The sequence below is a fragment of the Kuraishia capsulata genome, genomic scaffold, assembly GCF_000576695.1.
Source record: "Kuraishia capsulata CBS 1993 genomic scaffold, Kuraishia_capsulata_scaffold_3, whole genome shotgun sequence".
NCBI classification, from domain to species: domain Eukaryota; kingdom Fungi; phylum Ascomycota; class Pichiomycetes; order Pichiales; family Pichiaceae; genus Kuraishia; species Kuraishia capsulata.
In genome coordinates this window covers 1,305,770-1,331,341 of record NW_019172952.1, presented here as the reverse complement: position 1 = coordinate 1,331,341, position 25,572 = coordinate 1,305,770, and the positions used below count along the sequence as shown (strand labels likewise).

Sequence of the window (25,572 nt, the reverse complement as noted above, 5' to 3'; positions counted from 1 at the left end):
TATCGATCGACCAATGATGTGGCAGGTTTCAGCCAAACCAACGAACTATAGCAGTCAAAAGATGCACTTAGGCAAAGTTGAACCTGAAATAACACTGCTGAATATGGTGACTTCAAGGAATGAATAGTTTCAGCGTTGGTGAGTCTCAGCTGAAAGATTCAAGTCTAAAGCTTCCTCCAAAGCAGGGAAAGTTAGACTGCACACGACGAATATCAGTACAGTAGAAATTGGCGATCGCCACAATTAACTCAATAATCCTCTTCATCTGAGAAATTGTTGGTTGGAGTTCACTTGATATGATTAATGAGTCACCAAAACCTGGCTTTTAGTAGAGTAATCGAGCGTGCATGGTCATCCATTCATCGTAGCCCAGAGTGACGTTCTGAACAAAACCATCTAGTTCTTCCTTATTCGCATTCAACACTTGCAAAGCCAGTAAGTGTTCACAAGAAGCAGTCTTCTTCAAGATACTGCTACATGAAATGTAGTTTTTGAAGCCTTCCGAGAGTTCGGCGTTGTGCGAGTCACAGGTGCAGTATTTTAGACTTGGCTCTACCAAGTGGATGGGGCCGCTAGGATTTGCGTCCGTTGAAGCACCTGTTATCCCTCTTTTCCTGAGTTTGAATGGATCTCTCATCACTGTAATCTTCTGCTGTGTATTCTCCAATGAAATTCTCTGAACAGATCCTGATTCTATCAACTGAAGACACCGGGGAAACCTCTCAGGAAACATCGCCGTTAGCCCCAAAGCCTTCCCTCTATCGAGCACCAACTTCTCATTTTCCACCACTATCAGTCCAAGGAGAAACTTTTCAGAAAGTCTGCTAAGTTCTCCCTTCGACTCCATGTATGCTGATTCAGTTTTACTCTGATTTTGGGAGCCCAGAGGATACGCGGTCGGGCATGAAGCTTAAGCGGCGTTCAAATTGGTGGAGACACACCGAACATGAAATATACCAAAGACTAGTCTATGAAATTAAACTAATAACTATGAAATTTACAATGAAGTTTACAATAAAGTTTACAATGGGATATCCTATGGGATACGGATGAAGTCGGCGTTGTATGTCAATATTTTTATCTAGAAAAATTGGATATTATGATGCAGAATTCTGTAGCACCATTATTTTAACAGCTCTGGTATCATTGGCTTCCACTATCCACTAGACCAACACTGCGGTCACGGCTTCACAGGTGTCATTATCATTAAGTGCTAAAGTCAGGTCTTTGATGATCACCGTTCATGACCTCTGAAATTTTTTGCAAACCTCACCCCAAACCGCTATTCCAGCCTTGATCTGCTCACTGGTCAAGTAACTAATCGAACATCTGCACGATCTGTCACCCCAGTCCTTTGAATCGCCCTCAACCTCAAAATTCTCACCACCTGCCAAAATAACACCTCTTGTCTTACATTCAGCGACAATGGCTTTCATATCGTAGCCTTCTGGCAAAGTAACCCATAAAAAGTAGCCTCCTTGACCACCGTCTATCTGGGTTCCTTCCGGAAGATGCTCTCTAGTACTCTCTCTAAAGACATCCACTCTTTCAGCATAAACCTTGATCAGATCCCTCACAATTTCGTCAATTGCACCAGATTTGATCAGTTCTTCCACCAAGATTGAATTAAACTGAGATGGGGTTCCGCCCGATCTGTTTGCACCACCTGATGCTAGTGTCAACGACATCTTTGGCGAAACGGTCTCCTGCCAGCCCACCCTCAAGCCAGCACCCAGCAGCTTGGAGAAGCTTCCGTTGGAGATCGTGTTTCCATATTCATTGACGGCTGTAGCCCTGTCAAGGTGAACAAAACGTGGCAAAAATCTCGCACCGGATTCGTATGATAACAGATCGTAGACATCATCACAAATGATCAACATGTCATACTTCCTGGCCAGTTCGATCAACCTCTTTCTGCACTCAAGAGATACGGTTCCTCCTCTAGGATTAGAGTATGTTGGAGTCAGGTACACGACGTATCTGTAGATTTTTTTCAGGTCCCTCTTGGGATCATGTATTTGGGATATATGATCTTTAGTGACAGTTGTAGGAACAGGTTGTATGGAGTCATAGTGCTTCAATTGTTTCTCCAACCCAACCAGGTCAATATCGCCGCTGGAATATTCCTCGATAGCAGTCAGCTTTCCCGAGAATCCCATGTCTATGAAAGTGCCATTAATGAGAAAATATGTGGGGGAGGTGATGAAGGCCCGTCTGGTGACTCCGTTATGTGGAGAGGTAGTCTGTGCAAGTATGTTCATGATACCGTAACTGGCACCGGCAGTCATGTTTATGCATTCTGGATTCGTTGGAATGGTGTGAGAGAAAAGCCTGTCGATCCATTCTGCAACAACCTTTCTTGTGTCCAGATTTCCCGGGTCCGCACCGTAAGTGAGTGGATGTCTATTCACATCGTCCCAAGCGTTTGGCTCGCCAATGACTTTTTGCAGCACACTCTGCGAGGCCTGCAGAATTTCCCTTGCCGGCAATAAATCCTCAGTAGGATGTCCTTTGAAAAAGTTAACAATTTTGCTCATTGTAATTTGCGTTTGTGAGAAGAACAGACACAAGAAAGGCTGCGGTGCAAAATATTCACCATCTGAGAAAAGTGGGCCGTGCGGCCTCCACCGAAGAGATTGCCCAGTTGGGAAACGATCTCTAATCCGTACACTACGCCCACCAGACTTGATAAATACTCGGTAATAAATACACAGTCTATGCTGAATACGAATCTATGGTATCGAAGGGGTCGATAGCAAACACTTTATCCGGGTTCATGATCCGATTGGGGTCCACTGCGAGCTTCAACTTCCTCATTAGGTTAATTGCATCTGGCCCAAGTTCAGCCTCCAGGTACTTCCTCTTACCGTTGCCAACACCATGCTCACCGGTACAGGTACCCTCATTAGCCAGACCCGTATAGACCATCTTGTCTACAATCGCTCTCACAACAGACTCCTGCTCGGGTTTGTATAGCACGTTGAAATGGAAGTTGGAGTCACCAACATGGCCCAAGATAACGTAATCGATGTTGGCTTTGTCCAAGTCTCTATGTGAGGCCTCCAAGACTGGCGTAAGTTTTGAAAGTGGAACTGCTACATCAGTGCCCCACATTCTACCATCATCTCCAATAGTTCCGTAGGTATACTCCAGCACAGAATAGTGGGCGTTTTTCCTAATGTCAAACAACTCCTTCGCCTCTGCCTCGTCTTTGGCCAGAGTGAATCGGATTGCTCCGGAACCGTTGGCAATTGTCTTGACCTCTTTCACAAGCTCGTTGGTAATCACAGGATTCACACCGTTGATCTTCAAAAACAACGAAGGAGCGTTGTCCCAGGTTCTCGAACTGCTTCCCGCATAGTTGATACACCTCATCATGTTGGCATCTAGTAGCTCAATTGCGTTCAACTTGATCCCAGACTTCAGAATTTTGGTTACGGCAGTTGTTGCTTCTTCGACACTTTTAAACTGGACTACTGCGACCTTTTCATGTTTGGGCTTGACATGCACTTTGATAGTCGCCTGGGTAACGATTCCCAGAGTTCCTTCACTTCCAACTACCAGTCCCGTCAAGTTGTAACCAGCACTGGACTTCCTTGGTCTCTGCTTTGTCTTCACTACAGTGCCATCAGCCAGAACCACAGTAGCACTGATAACATTATCTCTCATTGGACCGTAAGCACATGCGTTTATTCCCGAAGCATTGGTAGCTATCATTCCTCCTATAACTGCATCTGGAGCACAATCGGACCCCATCATCAGTCCATATGGTTCCAGAACTCGGTTCACTTCGCCATAGGGGACGCCAGCCTGAACAACAACATCCATATCATCGTCATGTATCTCCAGAATTTTGTTCATTCTGCGCAGATCAACAACCACACATGGCTGTCTAGTAGAGTAGATGTGGCCCTCCAGTGAAGACCCTGCTCCAAAAGGCACCACGGGGATCCTAAGTCTGTTGGAAATTTTTAGCATCTCAACAACTTGCTCTGTCGATTCAGGATAAACAACGCATTCTGGGACTTGACCCTCTTTGGGCGGATGATGAGTACATGCTGGATTGTTGGAGTGTAACAGAAGCTGGTCTTGGTCCACACTCACATTGGCAGCTCCCAGGACCTTTTTGAACAATTCTACTCCCTCTAAAAATTCCTCACCATTACAATATTTCGGTTGAGTCACCTCAGTTAACGCAATTGTAGACCTCGTGAGAAGTGCCTCTGAGAACTTTGCATCGTCAGACTTCATGAATAACGCATCATCTCCAAAGATATCGAAAACCTTCACTCCTGCGGCCCCTAGCCCGAAAGCAGCAAATAGGGTCTTATATCCAATTCTTCCTCGAGAGGTCTTGACTGGAGAGGGTTTGAGGCTTGAATAGAAACGATATCCCAACCGCAGACGTGGGATGTATGATACGCGAAACCGGCTCATAGGGTGTAGCTGATGAGACTAAGTCAACCAGAACACAGCGCCTTTCAACAAAATTGAGCAACTCAACAAACCAGAACAAGATTGAACAGAAACATGAAGTCCCTATGTTGAACGAGCATTTGCGCGATTATTCTCAATCGTCTTCATCGAAGCTTGAAGTGAAAAGTTGTGTGGGGTAGAAAAATGTGACCCCCACCTGCAGGGTGCATGAGGATGGTGGGGGTCTTCTCGGGCTTTTGATGATACGAGATACGCAGGGGAGATCTTGCAGCTAGCATTGATATTTCAGCGTTATCAGATATATTTACAGGTATATTATATACACAGCGATTCGTACTGTTCGTATGCATTGGAATGGTCATTTTGGCATCTCACTACCAGCTCACCAAACAACGCCTTCGGTAGCTTTTGGGAGTGGCTCTTGAAGGTATCAAGGATGCCATAGCTCAAATCGTACTGAGTGGTTGGTAAGAGCACTCGTAAAGCCATCAGCTTTATCTTATATGAGGTATCTGAGGTGATCATAGTGGTCATTTTGGCAGCGTTGAGTGGGTTGGGGGTTCGCTGTAGAGAGCGTATAAGGTACATTTTGGATTCGTCATTGAGATGGTTGAGAAGAGCTCCAGCAAGCGAGAACGCATCGCCCTGTCGACCAGCCTCAGTCAGCTTGTAGAGGAAAATATTCATCACGGTTATCGAAACCTGGTCCGCCGAACTTTTTCGTTTTATGAGATCGGAAATCGCTACCAAAGGCAGCTCGCTATCCAGCTTGGCAACCGTCATTGGAAAGTCAAGAACACTCAGCGAAGAATCGTAGTCTTTGAGCAACGAGTCGAAGTTTCGCAGAGCATAGATGGAGCCTTCTCTTCTGGAAAGGGCCTCTACCTCGTATACACGAAAAGTGCGATCCAAACGATGATACTCTTCAGTATCCCCGAGCCTCTCTTTCAACTTCAAAGAATGCCACACCATCCTCAAAAGAGGTCTATTACCAGTATATGAACATTGACTTGCGAGCTCCATTGCCGGACTGAATGGAACTTCAAAATCGGAAGCTTCGTCTTTGTGTTGGAGATGTTTCAGCATCCAGAAACACAACCTAGTCTTTCGCTTTCGCACCGCCTGAGTGAAGATACGTGCCAAAGTCTGCGAACTCAGTATATGATAGGGGGCAACGTTCTTCACAATTTGGCTGACACAATCAAATCTGTCTGTGTACGACAGATGGTGTAGAAGCAACTCACATGGGAATCTGTCCAGTTTAATCTCGGGTAAAATAGCAGCCTCGTTTACCAATTTGACAGCCTTTCCGTACTCCTTTCTGACGATGTGGGCATGAATGAGTAGATTCACAGCGGTGGAATTTGAGCCCAGAGATTCTAGTTCACCAACAAGTTTGTCATCTATCATTGGAAGCCATGTGGAATAGAAAGCGTTCATGTCGCTGGGAGAAAGCAGTTTGTCGGGAGCCTGAATCTTCAGTCGTTGAACAATGCGCTTCACCAACAAATTCGCCTGTTGCGAGCCCCAAGCCACATATCCCAGCAACTTCAACAAATCGGAGACTTCATTCTCATCAATATGTTGCGATATCAACGGCAACCCTTCGAGCACTGAAGTGATTCTCTTGTGTTGTAGCTTCGCTAGCTGCGAAGACTGATGCGAGAACGACGCGTCGTGGGAGAACTTGAAACTCCGGGGTATCCTTATCTTTAAGACCGTGACACGTCTCAGATGTCGTATCATGTGATTTTCGTGGGAATTTCTGTGTGTACGTGACTGTGGATATCGAACAGTTGGATAAGTTCATATTTTACAAGCTGTAACGATATTGAAGATGATGCTCGGAAATACCGGAAAACCCCTCGAGAACCCTCGGAACAGTTTTGTCCCCACACGACAATTTTTCATCGTCCTTCGAGTTCAACGACAAGGAAAACGTTTATAACAAACTACTATACCCCATATCTGAACAGTCTTTTTAACCATGTTGGCTTCGTTGATAAGAGGAGGGATGGGCATAAGGACCATTGGATTGGTCAGCAAAGTAAGCTAAGACTTTCGCAGTGGTTCGTCCGTGGATCATTTCAAAGAACGATGTCTTGTCTTGTACTAACAATTTCTCTACAGTCCAATCACTTCAAAATACCCAAATACGCTCTGGCATCGGCTCCTTTAAGCTACAAACGGTTTAACTCTTCTTCTGCCGGAAATGGTGCGCCTGAGGCTGTTTCCGAGATCACCACCCAGCTCAAATCTTTTGGCGAAACGGCCATCGACGCTGCCACAACCATGACCTCTGATCAGCTGGGCTACATGCATTCCATTGGCCTGGCAAACGGATGGACTCCTAGTCCGGCCTGTCAGCAACTTCTCGAGTATGTTCACGTGTTTAGTGGTGCTCCCTGGTGGCTGACCATTATTGGAACTACCCTTGGTGTTCGTCTTCTGCTGTTTCCCGCTGCCATCAAAGGTGCGGACGCTTCGGCTAGATCTCAGGCTGCAAACAAGGAGTTTGACCCTTCGCAGCTAAGAGCTGCTCAGACCACCATGGAGGCCCAGAGGCTGCGTGCTCAGCAGAAGGTTGTGTATGCCAAACACGGCGTTAAGTTCAGACACCTGCTGTTCCCATTTCTCCAGATTATTTTTGCCTGGGGTATGTTCAACGGTCTCAGACATATGGCAGAATACCCTGTTGATGGTCTATCCACTCAGGGATATGCGTGGTTCCCCGATTTGACGGTTGTGGACCCATACTACGGATTGCAGGCTTTTTCTGCATTCACATTCGCCCTCATGTTCTGGGCCATGAAGGATGCCCTACCTCCAATCATGAAGAAAATTGGTATCATAATGCCGATCGGTGGTTTCCTGTTTGCCACAAGTCTCAACAGTGCCATCGTGCTGTTTTTGTGTACCAACTCGGTGTTTTCTACGGTGCAGAGTGCGATGTTCCGTTCGCCAGCAATGAGAAAGGCACTGAAAATGTATCCTTTACCAGTTCCAAAAGTTGGAGAGAAGAACAAGAACGTGATGGAACTCATGAGTGAATCTATCGAGAAACTACAGAAGAACTCGGCTGCAAAGGCCAGCCAGCAGATGCAAGTCCAGAAAGCCCATGCTACCCAAGCTGCCAGAGGAGATCAAAGGTTTGCAATTGTAAAGAAGCCAAAGGTGAGAAAGGACTGAGTTGTATCGAGTCATATAAACATTCTTGTAAATATCACTTTCCCCATTTAAACATTCCCCAGCCCAAACTGTAGGCGGAATTGGAGTATAGCACTTCACCTTTATCGTCTAAAGCAGCACCAGCGCCCACCACCAGAGGCAAAAAATGCTCGACAGTAGGATGAGAAGCGGCGTACAACTTCTTCAGTTCTGGATTCGTTTCCAGTTCTTCAAATTTCCCGAGGAGCGTGTTTCTCGTGCCGGTTGAAACAATGTTGGATACCACCTTATTGAAAGGTTCAGCATATGGCATCACCTTTCCAGGATATCCCATTGAGAGACCAATATCGCGCAAATTATGCACGGACATTCCAGAACAAACAATCAAGCCATTCAGTTTCCGGTAAGGCGCCAAAAGTTGCCCGAGTTTGAAATGAACGTCGAAGTTCGATGAGGAGGTGAGCGAGACCTGCACCAGTGGAAAGTCCACATCGTACACACCAGAATCCTGCGATTTTGAGTCGGTGAAAGCCACTTTAAAAGGAACCCAAACCCCGTGGTCTATTCCACGTTTCACCACTTTTGACTTGAGGCCGCCATCTCCCAGGGTTTGAGAAATGTGCTGGGCCAATTCCTGGGACCCCACAGAATGAAATTGTTCACGGTACATGTGATCAGGAAACCCGTAAAAGTCGTAAATCAGCTCATTCTCCTCGGACGATAATTTCTTGCTTTTACTGGATAGTGACTCGCTAGAATATCCAACCTCGACAAGATCTGGTCCCTTGGATTGCCAATGGGCAGAAACAACTATCAGGAAATCCGGCCTAATCTCTTCCTTGATGATCTTTCCAATCTCTTTCACTTTTTTGAAAGCTCCACGATCTCCACCAAATTCCTCCTCAGGGTACATGAAGGTTGGACCTCCATGACTCCAGAAAAACACTGGGGTCTGCGAATCTTGAACTCTGAACGCGAACTGTGCGGCTGTACTCATTGCTTTGGAGGATTGGGGAAGGACTTTGGGCGAAAATAGATGATAGTACCGAGACAGCAGAAATGACATAAAACAGATGAAAATTGATGATAAGCATACCCAGTGCATGCTATTAAACAAACTGTTTTTATTATTCCATAATCTTTAAGTGTGGACAGAAAAGATTTGGGAAAGGGGGAAATTGTTTATATAATGCGGCCATTTGATATTCAAGCTGCGATGGCCTGAGGTGCCTTACTAAGATTAGAAATAGTGAGATTAGGAATCATGACTAAAGTCTTCAAGGTAACCGCTATGGGTGCTATCTCACGGAGATAGTGTTCTACTGTATTTTATAAGATACATGATATACCGGAGATTTCACGGTTTTAAGCTCAAAAATGATCGTCTCGCTCTTTTCTATGAATGCGACAATAAATAACTCGATCACCATCTCCGACCACCTTCAAATTCGAGCTTCTCATGGTGCAATCATCATCTTCTTGGGGTTTCTTTCTAAAATTTCATCTTTTCCGACAAGTCGCCTACTCGGCAACAGACTTCAGTGCCTTTGCTATATCTGCTGGACTTAAACCTTCCAAACTTGTCTTGATTTCCTTTCCCTTCTCCAGTCTGGTAGTCAGACTAGGAGGTATGCCGTAAGCTTCTCTCACCAGAATCAAGGTATCTGGGTTGGCCTTTCTCAGGGCTGGGTACGACTGGCTCAAGAATGTTCTGTTTTTACCATATCATTAGTACTAAGTTTCAAAGCCTGTAATATTCGACTATACTCACCTCAATGGGACTGATGCCTCACCGGTTTGCGAGAGGAAAAACCTCACTTCTTTGACAATGGAGGGTAACACGAGTTTTGATGCCATTATGTATAAGTGATAGCCTCAACTGGATTTGTAAAGGGAACAATCAACTCTGAGCAGAGAAATATCGTCTTTGCCTTTCAACTATGTTTCGTAATTGTCGTTAACTCATTGGGCCTTCCATGATCGCCAGGGCTTCATTGCTGCAAATGGGAAAGAGCACGACCTTACCAGATGGTGCGGCAAAGTATTTGTTTAGCCACTATTAGGAATGATTTGGTTACAATCTACAACCTCCAAACCTAGTGTACCTTGGATACATTAGCAAATAAAGTTTGGATCTAAAACAGTTAACTCATCCTGTAATGCAATGCCATGCCGAAATTTAAATATCTCACGCGGCTTGAACTTTTTCAAAACGGGTGAGACGCCGTTAAGCATGCTAAAAAAGAATCGCTCCGCTCTTTACCGCTTTGGGGAACCGGCTCTCCGAAGGTCCCAAGCACATCTTCGTAAGGCGGAGCTTGGTTGAAGTTTTCTGACCACCCGACTTTCGTAAAATTCTTGTGAATATGCACGAGTATTTCACCATTACCGGAACCAAATGCAGCTTTGTTTTGCATTGACAAATAATTGGGGGAAGGGATTGTGGCAGCGGGATTTAGAGGCTAGAGCCGAGGCCGGCGAGCTAACGCAGTATTGACTAGAATTGGCTACATCCACAGAAGGATCCGCCTCTTGACAGGCATGTGAATGTCGCAGTGAAAAGCACGCAAAATATTTTGTTGGCATCACAACGTGTGGACATGGGATTTGTAGCGTTTAAAGCTCATCAAAGGTTCAATAGTTAAAGGTTGGATAGGTGGTGAGAGTATCTCCATATCTTGTCTTTTGGAAAGCATTTTTAACGATTACTACATTTTCTGGTGGTCTTCAATTTAGGTGATTCTGCCACTTAGAATTGCCAATGCCTGAAAAACTCCGCAGTTGTTCCGGCCAGCGAAAGAGACCTGACGTTTCCTCTTTTGGTCCTCATCGCATATTCGTGCATATCGAGAAGAATTAAGGCTGAAAAGTTTTACTTTGGGCCGATTTCCCCATGCCACACGGTCACCGGTAATTTATTCGAGCCGCCACAAAAATTTTCGTGTGACCTAAATAGCAGTTCTGACTACATATAAATATATTGTAGCCTTCGCTATATCTGTAGGAGAGTAGACCGCGTAATATTTTACATATTGTCAATTCTCACCGCCAGACAGTCAAACGCTACTCACAATGCAAGAAGACGCTCCACGCAAAGTTCCTCTGATGCAAAACGCTGATGTCAAAACCATCTCTGCCTCGGTGGTTTACATTTGTTCGCTAGCCTATTTCGTGTTTTCCGAGCCCAGTATAATCCTGTGAGAAACAAACCAGAAGGGCAATCCATGTTACGGGATCTACCCCCACAATGGACCTACCATGTACCATCACTTTACCAACACAAATGACAAGTTCACACTCACTCGTTTCGAGGACTACAACTGCCGCATACGCCGCCGCACACTGGCATATCACAGAATGACACATCGCAAAAAACAATAGAAGGAGCCGGAAAGCATTGGGATATAACATCGCACTAATTAGAAAAATCGCATCAATATCCGTCACAAAGAGCCCGAAAACGTAGAAACTTTAAAAATTGGATCCTTAAAGCGTTAGACCGAGTCTCCATGTCTATTTGGTCCCGAACACGGGATCGCTCTCAATCCCATTCACTCAGCACGGGTGCCACCTTGATCATGTTAGACGAAGACTCATGGGGAACAGGTAACGAAAAGGACTCATCTGCAGCTTCATCATCATCAACTTCACTGATACCATTCCCATGGTGAGTAGGTTTAGTGGGAGTGCTGGTGGCCTCGGCAAAATCACCATCTTCCAAGCCCACCTTGCTGAAAGCTTGGCCTAGCTGTTCAACATGTAAAGCACTGCTTGAGCCTCCAGTAACATCCTTAGAGGATGACGGTGATGGTTCAGCTGCGGACCCGGGACTAACGGACCCATTCTTCGTGTATTCGTCATCTTCATCCCTCGTGATTGTCTCGTCTGCTTCGGTAATTTCGTCCAGCGATTCTGCAGGCGTAGAAGGATTATGTTTGTCGGACTCCCATGCTGTGAAAGGATCAGGACTTCTGGCAATCAGAGAGTCTAGTCCACCACCAGACCAGCCCTTACGAGCAATTCCCTCGTAAATTTCAACCTCTGCCCTCACCACAGAAGACGCCTGTTTCAGCACTTGTTGGGCAGATTCTTGCACCTGTTCAAACGAGGTGAGATAATAGTCATGCTTCATCTTGTCGATTTCATCCAGTTGTGAAGCAAGCTGCATTAAATTGGACTTATATGCAACGATATTTCTGGTTTTCTTCTTCGAGAACTTGTAGTTGTCCATCTCGCTCTTCTTCAGCGTGCGAGCCTTATCTCTAATCATGGTTTTGTATTTCACCTCTGTTTCCTTGCTTTCCTTTGCATACAGGTCGCACACCTTCTTCACGGGCTGCTCAAACGTCGACTCGACACTACGTGCCAGTATCTGGTGGTGGTTACTTATCAGATAGTGCAAGCCGCCTGCACCCATCAAACCCTCACTAGCCGAACCAGACCCTTTACACCTGGCACACTCTTCCAACGCCTTTCCGAAATCACTTGCCGCGTCGGATACAACCATAAGACTATTGCGGTAATTCTCAGCAGCAGTAAGAAGAGCGTTATAACATCCAATGGTCTCCTTCACATCGTTCTGCGTAATAAGTGTGGGTAGGTCTAGAGTAGAGGATGTCATGGATGAAATACTGTTCAGCGTGGTAAATGAGTCTTTTCGCAGGGTATTGGTAAAATGTCTTTTTGGCGAGAAATCGTATCTGCCGTTTTCGCTAATTCTCGATGGCGATTGTGGTTCATGCCGTTTCGGAGACGATGTTGCGGAGTGTTGCTGCTGTTCTGGGGTTGATGGAGACGAAGAGGCTCCATTCACGTAGGAATAAAACTCTGAAAGATGAGCCGGAGCCTTCCTCACTGGCGATGCCTTTTTGTCCCTGTATCCTTCTTCAACAGAGGTCATGGTTGTGGTTTCGAGTTTGCTTACGGAGATTGGTTCGCAGTGACGTCAAGGATATGGAGATCGGTAGTGAACCACACAACAATGCTGTTGAAATCTGCAATTAATCACAAATAGTGTCACCGATGGTGTCACACTATACACAGCCTTTTATTCGTAATCCAAAGCGATGTCAGGTAACCTTCTATGTCCTCGAATTCGCAGTGTTTATCTTAACTGGTACCAATTCTGACATCTCGCTGCTCTGACCCATCAGTGCGTGCGAGTCTCAAGTTTCCGGCTCGACTTTTTCAACGTTGAGATCCACGATGAAGGACTGGACTGGAGGGTTTTCCAAGCGTACATAGTCGAGCGGATATTTATTACCAATGTTCAACATCCAAGTGCGCTCCAGAATCCTCAGCTGGAGACCGGTGAGACCGCTTGGTCTCCACAAGTCACACTGGTTCTCGACAACATCGATATTGGCGAAGCAGACTTCGTCTGCCAGTGTCTCGAGCTCGTCTCCACCTGTGAGCTTCTTCAAAAACCCGGACGGAAGAAAGACCTTCCTCATCAACGCATACAAGCACTTTTTTGAGACCAATGAGTTGATCCTGTTTGTGCATTGGAACAACCTGTTAAAGGAGGATGAGTTTCGCTACAGAAACGCCATCAAGAACGCCGGTGGTGATCTCAGAATGGTCAGAAACAAGCTCCTGAGAGTTTATTTGAGGGCGCAAGACCAGGAGAACCCAGCCAGTTGGGATGCGCACAAGTATATCAAGAGAACGAAGCCCAAGCATGCTTTGGAACCTCTGCTGAAAGGTCCTACCGCGATGATTTTGATCAAGGAAAGTGATCCAGAGATTGTTAAGAAGATTCTCAAAGTGCTAAAACCTGCACGTGAGCAACTGTTTGTTATTGGAGCTCTGGTTGGCAAAGACGTGCTTGACGTCACCCAGATAGACAAGTTCAAGGACTTGCCCACAAAGTCACAACTGCAGTCCCAATTGGTGGGCTTGTTGACTATGGCTGGTGGCGCTGGTGTCACAAAGACTTTGCAGGCCGCATCTCAAACGCTCTTTTTGAACCTGAAGGAACACGAAAAGACGTTGGATCCATCCTCAAAGGAAGAATAGGGTTGGCCGTCATGAAACGGTGTACATGATGTCCTCATAGCTTGTAGATAATAGAGTGGAGCCGAAAACTGTTCCAAGTCAATCAAAAACTTTTCTTGTAGATTTTTTTTACCCTTACAAGAGCTGCTTGACATTCAGTCCAGTTATCTTGATGAATTTGGCTAAGAGAAAGGCCCTGATATCAAGTCGTGGGTTGACCAAAATATTTTTTTTATATTTTTCAGCCAAACACTTTGTCTTGGCCAAACTAGACAAGCTCAGATTTGACGCTAGAAATCCCCTCAAATATGCCTCAAAACGAGCAGTCAGTGGATGAGGCTCCCCAGAGCACCGAAATAAGCACTAAGGCGCACAAGCGTCAGGTGTATCGCGAGGAACAAGAGCTGAAGAGATCACGTCTCAAGACCGTGACTTTCGATGATAAAGAGGAGAGCACACAGATTGACCTCCCAAGGAAACGTTTCTACAGACAGAGGGCCCACTCGAATCCATTCTCTGATCACCAGCTCGAGTATCCCAACGCACCAAACGAAATGGACTGGACCAAGCACTATCCTGCCCACGTCGATTCGCAAACCGGTGAGTTCACGGGGAAAGTTGAGATTGCTGATATAGGATGTGGATTCGGTGGTTTACTTGTTGATCTCGCTCCTGAGTTCCCAGACAAGTTGATACTGGGGATGGAGATTAGAGTTCAGGTGACACAGTATGTGGAGGACAGAATAATAGCACTAAGGCAGCAGCATTTGGCCGAGAACAAATATCAGAACATTTCAGTTCTGAGAGGAAATGCCATGAAGTTTTTGCCTAACTTTTTTTACAAGTCTCAACTGTCAAAGATATTCTTCTGTTTCCCTGATCCACATTTCAAGCAGAGAAAGCACAAGGCCAGAATCGTCACCAACACACTGCTTTCTGAGTACGCCTATGTGCTTCGCGAGGGAGGTGTTGTCTACACCATCACGGATGTTCTTGATCTCCACGAGTGGATGGTGGAACACTTGGACGGCCACCCATTGTTTGAGAGATTATCCACCGAGTGGGAGAACCAGGATGCATGCGTAAGAATCATGAGGGACTCGACCGAAGAAGGAAAGAAGGTAGCACGTAATAAGGGCAGCAAGTATGTGGCATGCTACAGAAGGATTGCGAATCCAGAGTTGTAATCTGCAATAGAATTTTATGATGGAAAAAACTTGTAGATATTGCCTGTTGAATAATAGCCATTGGACAACGACCAGTGTATAGTCACTCATGGACACTTTTAAACGTGCGAGCTGCTCTGATCGTCACTCTCATACGCGCTTTCGTTATCACCATCCTTTTTGCCAAACTTAAAGATTGAAGAAACAGCCTCACTGCCCCTTCTGATGCTTCCACGAATGCTATTCTGGTCGCTATTTTTGTATGCCAGGATGGCAGCGAGGTCTGGAGGTTCCACATCTTGAGGCTGGATCAACGGAGAATGAGCAGTTTGCGAATGGACACTCATATCGCTTGTGTGTAATAGCTGGGAATGCGAACCAATAGAGTCACCGAGAGGGTGCCTAGCCATTGCTGCTGCTGAGCGAAACCTTGAGCTCAGCAAGCTTGTGTCGTCGTCGTTAGTGGCTCCGTACGTTGATGAATTTCCATGGAAACTAAATGTGGACGACCTATCGTCAAACAGCGAGTCCATGTCTTCTAGTTGCAAACCAGACGTTTCTGGATACACAGTGATTACCACGATCACAGATATGATACACGAGGCAGTGTGGATCAAATATAGTCTCCAATGGATTGTTTCCAACAGAACAGGTGCCAATTGACCAACCACAAAGTTCGCAGCCCAATTGGTAGCAGTCGACATGGAAGCACCTTTGGCCCTAACACTCAAAGGCAGAATTTCTGGGGGAAATAACCAAGGAATTGGACCCCACGAAAAGCCAAACCCTGCATTGTAGATTATCACGAACGTGACAACCAAAGCTGGAGTTCTGGCGATGTCCAAGTAGCTCACATAAGAGACCATGAACAGTGACAATGCCATGATTATACCACCAGAAATTAAAATTGGGCGACGACCCCAGTTGTCCACTAGATACCAAGGCGGAATTGTGCTCATGATATATACGATACCGTTTATACCGGTCATGAGAATGGCGTCTCTGCCTAGCCAGCCCGCCTGTTCAAACACCAAGGGTGCATAATACGAGATCACATTGATACCATTGAACTGGGCAAAAACCTGAGCCGACATGGCTATAAACAGACGTGTGGAGTATCTTTTGAACATCTCAGAATAAGTCTTTTCGCCCTCCATCCTGCTCATGAGAACCGACTCCTTTATGCCCCGAAACTCTTCACGAGCAGCTTCCGCATTGACATCACCACCAGCATACAAATCCGCAATCACAACGATTCCCTCAGCATCGTGATCGTGGTCCAGCAACCATCTTGGACTCTCCACAATGACAAACGAACCGAACAGCAAAAACATTCCGATGACGCATTGGACAAACAATGGCACTCTCCAAGACAGATCGCTCTCTATAAATGTGCAGAAATAATCTGTCCACACTGAACTGGCATATCCAACGATATTTCCTGTGAACTCTATACAGGCCAGCTTTCCTCTATTATGCGGAGGTGAGATTTCAGACTGGTAAACCGGTACTATGGTGGACAGCAGACCCACGCCGATACCACTAATGATTCTTCCCAGAATCAGGTTATGGATTGACACAGCAAAAGTTTGGACCGCTCCACCAATCACGAAAATTAAGGCCCCATATCTAATCGTTCTTCTCCTGCCAATAACATCGCCAATATGCCCCACATATAGAGACGAGACCAAAGCTCCAATCTCCAAAATCGCTACCGTGGTTCCAATAGTAGAGCTAGAGGGATTGTTGAAATAAAGCTTGAAATAGGGACCTGTAATGACACCAGACATGACACCCTGGTCATATCCAAACAGGAACACTCCCAGACTGACGAAAACACTGGTGAAGTATAACAAGGCCTTCCCGACCAGAGGGCCACTTGGAATTTCGTGTGCATCCATTAGGAAAGTTGAAAACTGAACTGAGATGCTAAGAAGCAGACGTTTTTGAAGTTTTGGTGATTCTGCTTTTTTTTTTAAGTCGCGTTGTGACTAGTAGCTATGGTCGTAAAGAGAGCATCAACCACTGAAAGGGGGGGATCAGCCTTTGTTCGGTATTCCTATTCTGGAAAGACAATTCAGACAAATAAGAGCTTGGCTTCAAGATAAAGCCCAGTAATTGCAAATTATGAATATCTGAATGAAAAGCTTGTATCCACGGATCTTGAAGTTTCAGCTGGAGAGTGTAAACAGGAACGTAAGTGGTGTCCAGGAAAGAAACAGGCCTCAGAAATCATAGCTATGATGTCATGGCAGCGAAGGAGCATGCGCCTTATCTAATAGGCTGCCGTCTATGTATATGGCAACTAATACGGCATGGAATGTCGAGGAAAAATCAGTTAAAGACCCCAGAAGAATACCAAAAATCAAAGATTGTCATAATATATTCACTATTGTTGAATTGTAGACGAATATATATTTTTATTGCGCATGTAAAGCTTAATCAGAGACAGAAGTGACCACTTGCAGTCGATCTACTGCAGTTAGCTGCATATTTTGCAGTTATCCCAGAATTTACGCTTTTCTTTAAAATGTTTTCGACCTCTATATTCAAATTCATCGCTGTAAACGCTGGAAATATCACACTATGCTTCCTCTAATCTCTGTATCCTCGGTCGTGGGTTGTAAAGCCATAGTGCTCAACATGGTGTTCAGAAGCAGACCACCAGACCCCGACATTATGTAGTACCCATTGCTCAGGCTCTCTGTTCTTGTTTTTTTCAGTTTCATCATGGGTTCCGTAACGAGATGCGACAGACTGCTTCTGCGCTGTATCCAGTCCCCTGGGGAGTATTCACGGAACATGTTACCTACCCATCTCCCATTTCTCTCGTGCAGGTCAGGGACGGATTTGGAGTTATGCAAAGCGCGACGCGTAGGGACCTCCAGCCCTGCAGTAGGTTCTTGGGGTTCCACTGAGACAATCGACGAGGCCGCAGAATGCGTTGAACCGTCTGCAGAGCGTATCAAGTGTGGGTCGTCCGTGGTAGCGAGCCCGTTTTGTACGGACAAACCGTCGTCAAGTTCGCCGCTTATCAAAATGTGTGGTGCAGTCAGATGCTGCGAGGGAATCGATTCCAATAGTGGTTCCTGTTCAGCCCCAGTATCTTCTTCACCACATATGCAGAATACACCCAAGAACGTCAATCCACAACCAACGCAGAAGTTGAACAGCTGCGACAGAGATCTGTTCTGAAAGTCGTGGAAAGTAATAGTGGAACCAATCAAAACCGAGATGGTGAAGAAGACAAAATGTATAGGCACAACAGTGGTCGCACTGGCAACTCTCAGGCAATCGTTCAGATACCTGATCTGTAGAGCAGAGGTGAGAATGATTATCAAGAGCAGCGTGTAAGATCTAAAGCTGGTTAAAACATCGTACCAGCTGGCAAATTCCACGATTGTCGACAAAAGCTTTGTGGCAAGAGCGGTATAGGCGCCAAACAGTGCGACTGTGGTGAGATGAGAGATCAGATACACAGCACGGTCAGAACTGTAATCTTGGCCATTGACATGCACGACCAGCACCAAAGACACAGAACTTGTAACCATAATGTAAATCAAAGTGCTGGAAGACAAAACAATGGTATCGACATATTTGAAGGGATCGTCAATTCTCCCGTGCGACTCACCAGAGTTGTTGAGGGTGGACAGCACCATCATCACCACACCTAACGCCGCAATGAAAGTCCCCAAAATATCCCTTCTTCTTATCTTCTCTTTAAATAGAACCGGCGCCACAAATGTGGAATTGGATATAATTGTCACCACGCCCAACGGCGTCACTATCGAAACCGGAGCCAAGCCATAGGCCACGAAGTTCCCAATCTCCCCCAACGTCATTAGCAAGAATCCCGTCCACCATCTCCAGCTCCTGAGATAGTTCCCACTATGTTTCAATCCCTGATCCAGACAGTCGTTTTCAGATCGCACCGGTGAAGCCTCATCTTCTAGTAACTGATGTGCCTGTTTCTGGATGTTCAAGGACAAAGAGATTAGAAAGTTACCGATAATGGCAAATATTATCCCCAATACCGTGAAAGATATGTGCAACTGGGATAACATTTTTCAATGGGGCATCAAAAACCCGAGAAAAGACCCAAGAATGTTGACTTTTCAGCGGCAACAAATGATCTCGCGAACAACAGCGAAGCTCTTTACGTACCCCAGTTAAGCGTGAGCTTAGCAATTTTCGGGAAGAGCAAAGCCCCAACTTGCAGTCTTATCTTTTTTTGTTTTGTTTTTTATGCCAATAACATTATTTGATTGGCTCAAGCTTGGTTGTTCGGTATATAATATCTAATGTCGGATCCTTTTGAGGGACAAGATGTCAAGTTTAAGATTGGGGGCAAGGAGGTGGACCCCAAGTCTCTGAAGCCACATTATGCGATTGCGGAGGTGAAGCGAGACAGACGTGAAGTTGATGATGAGGCAGCACAGACTGGAGATTCACGCGATAGCGATAGCGAAGAGAAAGGAGCCAAACAGACAGAAAACACAGACTCAGACCCATTTCAAGGAAAAGATGCTAAGTTCAAAATAGGAGAACAGGTGGTTTCTCCAGATTGGTTGGGGCGACCACATTTTGCCACGCCAGGATTACGCAAGGAGAAGGATCTTGGAAATTCGGGTGGACTGTTGTTTGGAGCGGATCACAGACCAACAGGTAGGAAGTGAGATATGAACAAAAGCGATTTTGGGCTTGAAACGGCTAGGTTGAAGGTATTGAAAGAGTTCTGGTTCTGACGGGAGATGGAGATGACGATATCAGAATTAAGACGAGACAGTCTAAACGGCCATAAACACAACACAACGTCTTAAACAAGTCAAGATTGAGCCGAACTTTAATTACCAGAATGTACCCACTTTGAGAAAATCGGAGTATCAACTTCGCATAGACTTTTCCACCGTCTCAGCCAACCTCACTCATTATTCGTTCTCAATTGCCCCAGCTCCAAGCCGTTTATGCCTGCCCTACAGATCAAAATAACAATTAAGGAACTTTAAAGACAGAAATCTCGGAAAATCCCATTTCCCCCCTAATTTTATACTTTTTGACCCCCATTAAGCTTCCATATTCACACCCTTCATGCCGCTTCATGCGGCCAATGCTAGCTGAGGCGCTGCCAACTGAGGCACGGGCCTCATCGCAACTCTCAACTGTTAGCGGCTTGAGGCTTCAAAGCTTTGTCTTGTCTTTCTCCTCTTCCGATCCAACAAGAAAACCAATCCTATAATGGGTCTCGGCGTCGGTTTGCCCAAGCGCTTCATCAGGCTCGCAGTCTATGTGATTGCCTTGGTGGTGAGCTTGTTGGTGCTTACGGGAAGCTTGCGTTCCGCGTTCCCTTCCTCAGCGACCAATGTGCAAAGATTGATATCAAAGAAGCTGGGACTGGAGCATGAGGGACAAGTAATCATTGGCGTCGGATTCAAAGAGTGTTGGAAATCGAGCAGTAAATGTGGACCAGACCCCGGATGGGACCGTGCTAACGATATCGGGCTTGCATCGGCATCGGATTCTTGGAAGATGATACCCAAAGACTTGTATTTGGGTCGCAAATGGCTAACGAAGCTTCACATTTTCTATCGCAGTATTCCAGCCGAGGAAATTCTTGGTGAGTCTGATGTGGTGGTGGATATAGCGATTGGAAACCCCAAAGTGGACACGGCCATTCCAGAGAACAAACAGGGTTATCCCATTTCACTGCTGAGGGATATGAACTCGAAAGCCACTTCGCCAATTCTAAAAGTGCCCGATCCCGAGGATGTTGTTAATGCTGGATGGGTCAGGTATGACCACGGGCTGTGGGTCAAGTTTGGCAAGTATGAGTCCCACACTGCGCTCACAGGGCTGAACGTGCTCTTTGGCAGAGACTGCGAAGACCCCAGATTGGGTTGGGACGTCGTTTTGGAGTCACTTGCTATTGAGGGAACGGGTACAGGCGGTAAGACAGACACTATTGCGAGAAGCAGAGAGGACGATAAGGAAGTTTATCTCTCCTACAAGAGAGAGCCTGTGAAGAACCCGACAATGAATCTCAACTACAGGGAAGATGGTTCGTTCAAAATCCTGCAAGTTGCTGATTTGCACTTTTCGACCGGTTATGGACATTGTCGTGACACGTTTCCTAAATTGCCAGCAGACGCGGGTGAGTGCTTTGCAGATGTGCGCACAACGGCGTTTGTTGATTCCGTTTTGGACATCGAGAAACCCGACCTTGTGGTACTCACAGGAGACCAGGTGTTTGGAGACGAAGCTCCAGATGCAGAAACAGCGATATTGAAGGCGCTGAACCCATTCATACGAAGAAAGATCCCATATGCCTTGATTTTCGGCAACCATGACGACGAAGGATCGCTCTCGCGGAAGCAGCTCATGGACCTGGCGGTCACCTTGCCTTATTGCATGTCTTCCTCCGGACCCGAAGACGTAACAGGAGTGGGCAACTACGTGCTAACAATTGCTCCTCCCAATGGAAATAAGGCCCATGCTGCCGCCTCATTGTACTTCCTCGACACACATAAGTACTCGCTGAATCCCAAAACTAATCCCGGCTATGATTGGCTGAAGGAGGATCAACTGAAGTTTGTGGAGAGTGAATACTCCAGACTAAAACCTCAAAGAGACGCTTATACACTCAGACATATGGCCATGGCGTTCATTCATATCCCCTTGCCCGAGTACAGAGATGTGAATATAGACGACCAGGCAAGACCCTTGGTTGGAAACCTCAAGGAGGGTATTACTGCCCCGAAATATAACAGCGGTATGAGAAGTGTGTTCGGAAAGATCGGTGTTTCGGTAGTCACTGCTGGTCATGACCATTGCAATGACTACTGTCTGATGCATTCTGAAACGACGGACGATCAAGAGAACAGCGTGTGGCTGTGTTATGGCGGAGCAGCAGGTGAAGGTGGATATGCTGGATACGGTGGAACAACAAGGAGAATCCGCACTTTTGAATTGAAATCTCAGTCTGGCGAGATCAAGACGTGGAAACGGCTTGAGACCGATCCTGACACGAAATTCGATTCTCAGAAAGTGTTGAACATGGGAAATGTGGTTTATCAGATATAGCGGTTTTTATATTGAACAAAAAGCCAACCAGGGCAAATTTCTGCATTTTTTAAAGTACATTTGACACAGAATTGTACCGGAGTATGAAATTTTATAAGATATCAGTTATCTGGTGGGCCTTTTGCGTGCGGCACCCATCGAGACGGTAAGCTTTCAGCCAGGCTTACTATACAACAACCAATATCAAATAGTATACAACTCTACACCCTATTGGATCCATGAGTACCTCAAATGTGGCTGTAAACGAAGCTGGCAATGATTTGTTCAGAAAAGAAGTCAACACGCTATGCTTGGACTATTTGTTGATGGAAACCATCCCTCTCTCGTTGAGGGTGACCAAGACACTGAGCGATAGCTCAAAGGGTGTTCCGACGCAAGGCATACGCCAACTCAAGATTGACCCCAAGAAACCGGAAGAGGAGGATTTGCTGTTTCGTTCAGGCGGAATCGATATATTACTGGATGATACCGCTATCCAGGATGAGAACAGCATATTCAGGATCGAGAGCTACGGTTACGAGATAGGTACCAAACTTGCAGACTGTCTGATTTACATGAAAAGCGATGGGAATCTCCAGATATCACAGCCATTGGATATAATGAAGTTCATATGCCGTGATGTGTGGAAATTGTTGTATTCGAAACAGATGGACAACTTGAGGACCAACCACAGCGGAACGTTTGTGCTGATTGACCATAACTTCAGGCTGATCTCGAACATGGCAAGCCCACTAGGAGACCCTGACACTTTGAAGAGAGCTTCATTGGTGAGTATACAAGAATTTTTCCAACATTACGATTGTCTTACTAACTTTACACAGTACCTCTGGTTCCCATGCGGAATCATACGCGGAATCCTCTTCAGTCTAGGACTGGAGGCATCAGTTCATGCGGAAATTACCCAATTCCCCTCGGTTTCCTTCAACATACAAACTAACCAAAGCTAGAGCTCTCCCAGCCTACTCTAGCTTGGGCATGAGCAATGGTTTGAGGAATGCGTGCTGGAGCAGCTGTGCAGCGGAAGGACGCTTGGTGTGGTCGAGTTCAAAACTAACACCCAAAAACCTGCGAGCATCATCAGTGGCCCAGGCAGGGATATCTGGAATTGTGTGGGTTCCGATCTTGAAAATGGCCTGCATCTGACTGTAGTTGGGGAAAGGATGTTTCCCAGTGTACATTTCCACAATCAGACAGCCAAGAGACCAGACATCCGCCTTATCGGTATAGATACTCTGCTTCACCACTTCTGGAGCCATCCAGTAAACAGACCCTTGCAATGAAGCGCGGCGGTTGGTAGTGCTAGTTGAACCGGATCCATCTGACGCGCTCGGACCGTCCGTTGGTGTTGAAGTTTCAGATACACCTTCTACCCTTTTGGATATACCAAAATCACTGATCTTCACGGTTCCGTTGATGTCAATCAATATGTTCGCACCCTTGATATCTCTGTGTATAATGTTCTTGCTGTGTAAATACTGCAGGCCAATCAATATCTGAGAAACGAAACTGCGGATCAACGGCTCCTCGAACGGGCCATAAGTATTCAACATAGAGGATACAGAACCACCAGGAATGTACTCCAGAAAAATGTTCAGATTTGCACTATCAGAAGAGGACCCCAGGTATCTCACGATGTTGGGATGATTAAGATCACGTAGCAACGTCATTTCCATTTTCAAGGCGTCTATCATCATACGTTTGTGCTGCTCTGTCTTAGAGCCTTCGCTGGGAATTTCCACCTGCTTCACAGCCATAAGTTCACCAGTTAGCGAATTAAGTCCCAAGTAGACTGTACCGAAACTCCCAGCACCAATACGAGCACCCTTGTGCCATCTTTGTGGGCCAGATTCTTCTTCCAAAGAGAGTTGTTCCATAAGGTCGTAGTCTTCGTTCACCATCTCATCCAGATCGTCATTTTCGTCCAACAGCTCGATCACTGAGGATGCACGATCTGACATATCTGGTGCAGTCATGGCAGCAGACAGCTTAGGTCCCGATTGTGCACTTGTTTGGGATATAACAGGACGTATCGTATCGTATTGATCAGCTATGGAAGCATCGTCAGCCAGGATGGAGTCAATGGCGTTAGCGTTGTTTACAATGACTTCGCCAACAGAAGGTGCAGCACCAGAGTGATAAACACTCAACCTGGAGCTCACAAGCGATATAGGTTGACTTGAGTTCGAGAACATCGAGGCTCGCGATCCAGCAAGAGCCCCATTGGGCATGATCCTCGACATGCGCGCAGATAGCCTCACTGAGTTTCTCATAGTCTCCTGAAGCTGATTAGGTCTGGAATCTGGGAAATATTCAGCCAGGTTCGTGGAAATAAGCTGGCTTGGAGGTCTTTGTCCGAAGAAACTACGGAGACCTGTCTTTCCTGTATTTTCATCCTGAGCCTTCCTTTTACCGTCTCTCTTTGTCCTATTGCCCAAGGAAAGCGATTTCTCAATCTGCCGTCTCGAAGTCTCTCTCGCTATCGTAGAGGGCTTCTCCATTTTTGGACACAATATTATTCTGTGCTTTTCGATTCTGTCTGCTGAATGGCATACCGTCACCAGTTCCACGTCAAACATGAGTCTAGGAACACCTTCACGGTCTGTGACATACGCATCCCAAAGTGAAGAACTCGACTTTATTCCAAGCTTCTTAAGTGCCTTTCGCTTGATGGACATGGCATTGAAACAACCCGCAACAGAAACCTTCTTGGTGGCTCCGTCCTGTGTAATCACAGTCATGGTGTTCTTGACGGCTTCGGAGTCATCAGCCGGGGTGATGGTACTTTCACCCCTGATATCCTCCCCTGACCTCGATGCCAAAGGAGCATCAGAGGAATTGACCTTGAAATCCATCAGAACGTCTATTGGCACATGAGATCTAAGTCTGTCCATTGAAGCCTGTTGTATTGCGAGAAGTAGGCGGAGTCTATCACCAACCTTGGGGACTCCAATTTCCTTTAATGCCGAGTAGTCCAGATCTGGGACCATATTGAGGGTTATACCGTTGGCTGATGATGTTAGTAATCATATAAAGCACAAGATAGTTTCAAAATATAATTTTGAAGCAGCCTCTCCCTTGTTTGACTTACCTTGGAAAAGATCTAGATACCCTCCACATCCCAAATCAGCCAGCCAATGCTGGATGTCTGGCGAACTCTCACTAGTATCGTTAGTAGGAAATTATAATTACAGCAAGCTCCAAGTTCCAAATACTCACCCTGAAGCCCTTGAGGAGAACATAACTGTGGACTAAAGTCTAGAGACAAAGAAGCAGGGAAGGTATGATTCCATTTTTTGGTCGTTTCCAAAGGGGAGAGATGTCCTATTTTTGGAGTTCAGATGGGGCTCCCGATCTCGCGGGGGTCGAGACCCAGACATATCAAAAATTGACCCGATGCCAAGATACAGATTAAATATATATTATTAAAGTGGAACACCAAAGAGACAAAATTTTAGTCTTCAGATCCTCATTTAAATTTCCTTGGATGCTTTTTTCTACTCCTCGGGAGTATCGAACACGAGCCGCACAGACTCCATAGCACCACGTCCGTAGAACGATGTCATCACCTTGAACCTATCGCTGGCATCACTCAGAGCAGCCTTGAACAAGTTGTTTCTCTCACCAACTTCTTCTTGAGCCTGCCTTAGAGCAGTTATTGCCTCCAACTCTGCCACGCACTTGGGGCACTTCAGTAGAACGTCCGAGCCAACGCCCGATTGAACAGAAT

The 25,572-nt window shown here is 46.0% G+C and overlaps 17 protein-coding genes across 17 annotated transcripts in view; 6 read left to right on the top strand and 11 right to left on the bottom strand.

The window, feature by feature from the left end:
- Positions 1 to 325: 325 nt before the first annotated feature.
- KUCA_T00002935001 (uncharacterized protein) lies at positions 326 to 847 on the bottom strand (the record flags this gene model as incomplete). The annotated part of the gene is made up of 1 exon (XM_022603227.1): positions 326 to 847. One exon carries the CDS (start codon positions 845 to 847, stop codon positions 326 to 328), a length of 522 nt encoding a protein of 173 aa, XP_022458954.1.
- Positions 848 to 1,241: 394 nt separating this feature from the next.
- On the bottom strand, positions 1,242 to 2,537 carry KUCA_T00002934001 (uncharacterized protein; the record flags this gene model as incomplete). Its single annotated transcript, XM_022603226.1, has 1 exon — positions 1,242 to 2,537. The coding sequence occupies one exon, from the start codon at positions 2,535 to 2,537 to the stop codon at positions 1,242 to 1,244; it is 1,296 nt and encodes a 431-aa protein (XP_022458953.1).
- A 178-nt stretch (positions 2,538 to 2,715) lies between these two features.
- On the bottom strand, positions 2,716 to 4,251 carry KUCA_T00002933001 (uncharacterized protein; the record flags this gene model as incomplete). Its single annotated transcript, XM_022603225.1, has 1 exon — positions 2,716 to 4,251. One exon carries the CDS (start codon positions 4,249 to 4,251, stop codon positions 2,716 to 2,718), a length of 1,536 nt encoding a protein of 511 aa, XP_022458952.1.
- A 501-nt stretch (positions 4,252 to 4,752) lies between these two features.
- On the bottom strand, positions 4,753 to 6,183 carry KUCA_T00002932001 (uncharacterized protein; the record flags this gene model as incomplete). Its single annotated transcript, XM_022603224.1, has 1 exon — positions 4,753 to 6,183. The coding sequence occupies one exon, from the start codon at positions 6,181 to 6,183 to the stop codon at positions 4,753 to 4,755; it is 1,431 nt and encodes a 476-aa protein (XP_022458951.1).
- A 241-nt stretch (positions 6,184 to 6,424) lies between these two features.
- KUCA_T00002931001 (uncharacterized protein) lies at positions 6,425 to 7,626 on the top strand (the record flags this gene model as incomplete). Its single annotated transcript, XM_022603223.1, has 2 exons — positions 6,425 to 6,484; positions 6,568 to 7,626. 2 exons carry the CDS (start codon positions 6,425 to 6,427, stop codon positions 7,624 to 7,626), a joined length of 1,119 nt encoding a protein of 372 aa, XP_022458950.1.
- A 34-nt stretch (positions 7,627 to 7,660) lies between these two features.
- Positions 7,661 to 8,710, bottom strand: KUCA_T00002930001 (uncharacterized protein; the record flags this gene model as incomplete). The annotated part of the gene is made up of 1 exon (XM_022603222.1): positions 7,661 to 8,710. One exon carries the CDS (start codon positions 8,708 to 8,710, stop codon positions 7,661 to 7,663), a length of 1,050 nt encoding a protein of 349 aa, XP_022458949.1.
- A 416-nt stretch (positions 8,711 to 9,126) lies between these two features.
- KUCA_T00002929001 (uncharacterized protein) lies at positions 9,127 to 9,462 on the bottom strand (the record flags this gene model as incomplete). The annotated part of the gene is made up of 2 exons (XM_022603221.1): positions 9,127 to 9,316; positions 9,377 to 9,462. 2 exons carry the CDS (start codon positions 9,460 to 9,462, stop codon positions 9,127 to 9,129), a joined length of 276 nt encoding a protein of 91 aa, XP_022458948.1.
- A 1,684-nt stretch (positions 9,463 to 11,146) lies between these two features.
- KUCA_T00002928001 (uncharacterized protein) lies at positions 11,147 to 12,505 on the bottom strand (the record flags this gene model as incomplete). Its single annotated transcript, XM_022603220.1, has 1 exon — positions 11,147 to 12,505. One exon carries the CDS (start codon positions 12,503 to 12,505, stop codon positions 11,147 to 11,149), a length of 1,359 nt encoding a protein of 452 aa, XP_022458947.1.
- A 365-nt stretch (positions 12,506 to 12,870) lies between these two features.
- KUCA_T00002927001 (uncharacterized protein) lies at positions 12,871 to 13,623 on the top strand (the record flags this gene model as incomplete). Its single annotated transcript, XM_022603219.1, has 1 exon — positions 12,871 to 13,623. One exon carries the CDS (start codon positions 12,871 to 12,873, stop codon positions 13,621 to 13,623), a length of 753 nt encoding a protein of 250 aa, XP_022458946.1.
- Positions 13,624 to 13,910: 287 nt separating this feature from the next.
- Positions 13,911 to 14,789, top strand: KUCA_T00002926001 (uncharacterized protein; the record flags this gene model as incomplete). Its single annotated transcript, XM_022603217.1, has 1 exon — positions 13,911 to 14,789. One exon carries the CDS (start codon positions 13,911 to 13,913, stop codon positions 14,787 to 14,789), a length of 879 nt encoding a protein of 292 aa, XP_022458945.1.
- Positions 14,790 to 14,887: 98 nt separating this feature from the next.
- KUCA_T00002925001 (uncharacterized protein) lies at positions 14,888 to 16,669 on the bottom strand (the record flags this gene model as incomplete). The annotated part of the gene is made up of 1 exon (XM_022603216.1): positions 14,888 to 16,669. The coding sequence occupies one exon, from the start codon at positions 16,667 to 16,669 to the stop codon at positions 14,888 to 14,890; it is 1,782 nt and encodes a 593-aa protein (XP_022458944.1).
- Positions 16,670 to 17,347: 678 nt separating this feature from the next.
- KUCA_T00002924001 (uncharacterized protein) lies at positions 17,348 to 18,832 on the bottom strand (the record flags this gene model as incomplete). The annotated part of the gene is made up of 1 exon (XM_022603215.1): positions 17,348 to 18,832. The coding sequence occupies one exon, from the start codon at positions 18,830 to 18,832 to the stop codon at positions 17,348 to 17,350; it is 1,485 nt and encodes a 494-aa protein (XP_022458943.1).
- Positions 18,833 to 19,069: 237 nt separating this feature from the next.
- Positions 19,070 to 19,444, top strand: KUCA_T00002923001 (uncharacterized protein; the record flags this gene model as incomplete). Its single annotated transcript, XM_022603214.1, has 1 exon — positions 19,070 to 19,444. One exon carries the CDS (start codon positions 19,070 to 19,072, stop codon positions 19,442 to 19,444), a length of 375 nt encoding a protein of 124 aa, XP_022458942.1.
- A 559-nt stretch (positions 19,445 to 20,003) lies between these two features.
- On the top strand, positions 20,004 to 21,845 carry KUCA_T00002922001 (uncharacterized protein; the record flags this gene model as incomplete). The annotated part of the gene is made up of 1 exon (XM_022603213.1): positions 20,004 to 21,845. One exon carries the CDS (start codon positions 20,004 to 20,006, stop codon positions 21,843 to 21,845), a length of 1,842 nt encoding a protein of 613 aa, XP_022458941.1.
- A 218-nt stretch (positions 21,846 to 22,063) lies between these two features.
- Positions 22,064 to 22,792, top strand: KUCA_T00002921001 (uncharacterized protein; the record flags this gene model as incomplete). Its single annotated transcript, XM_022603212.1, has 2 exons — positions 22,064 to 22,612; positions 22,667 to 22,792. The coding sequence occupies 2 exons, from the start codon at positions 22,064 to 22,066 to the stop codon at positions 22,790 to 22,792; spliced, it is 675 nt and encodes a 224-aa protein (XP_022458940.1).
- A 12-nt stretch (positions 22,793 to 22,804) lies between these two features.
- On the bottom strand, positions 22,805 to 24,832 carry KUCA_T00002920001 (uncharacterized protein; the record flags this gene model as incomplete). The annotated part of the gene is made up of 1 exon (XM_022603211.1): positions 22,805 to 24,832. One exon carries the CDS (start codon positions 24,830 to 24,832, stop codon positions 22,805 to 22,807), a length of 2,028 nt encoding a protein of 675 aa, XP_022458939.1.
- A 507-nt stretch (positions 24,833 to 25,339) lies between these two features.
- KUCA_T00002919001 (uncharacterized protein) overlaps positions 25,340 to 25,572 on the bottom strand; it is a gene marked incomplete at both ends in the record, with an annotated part of 3,367 nt that continues 3,134 nt past the window's right edge. Inside the window, one exon of the mRNA XM_022603210.1 lies at positions 25,340 to 25,522. Coding sequence (XP_022458938.1) covers positions 25,340 to 25,522 — 183 coding nt within the window. The remainder of the gene's footprint in view (positions 25,523 to 25,572) is intronic.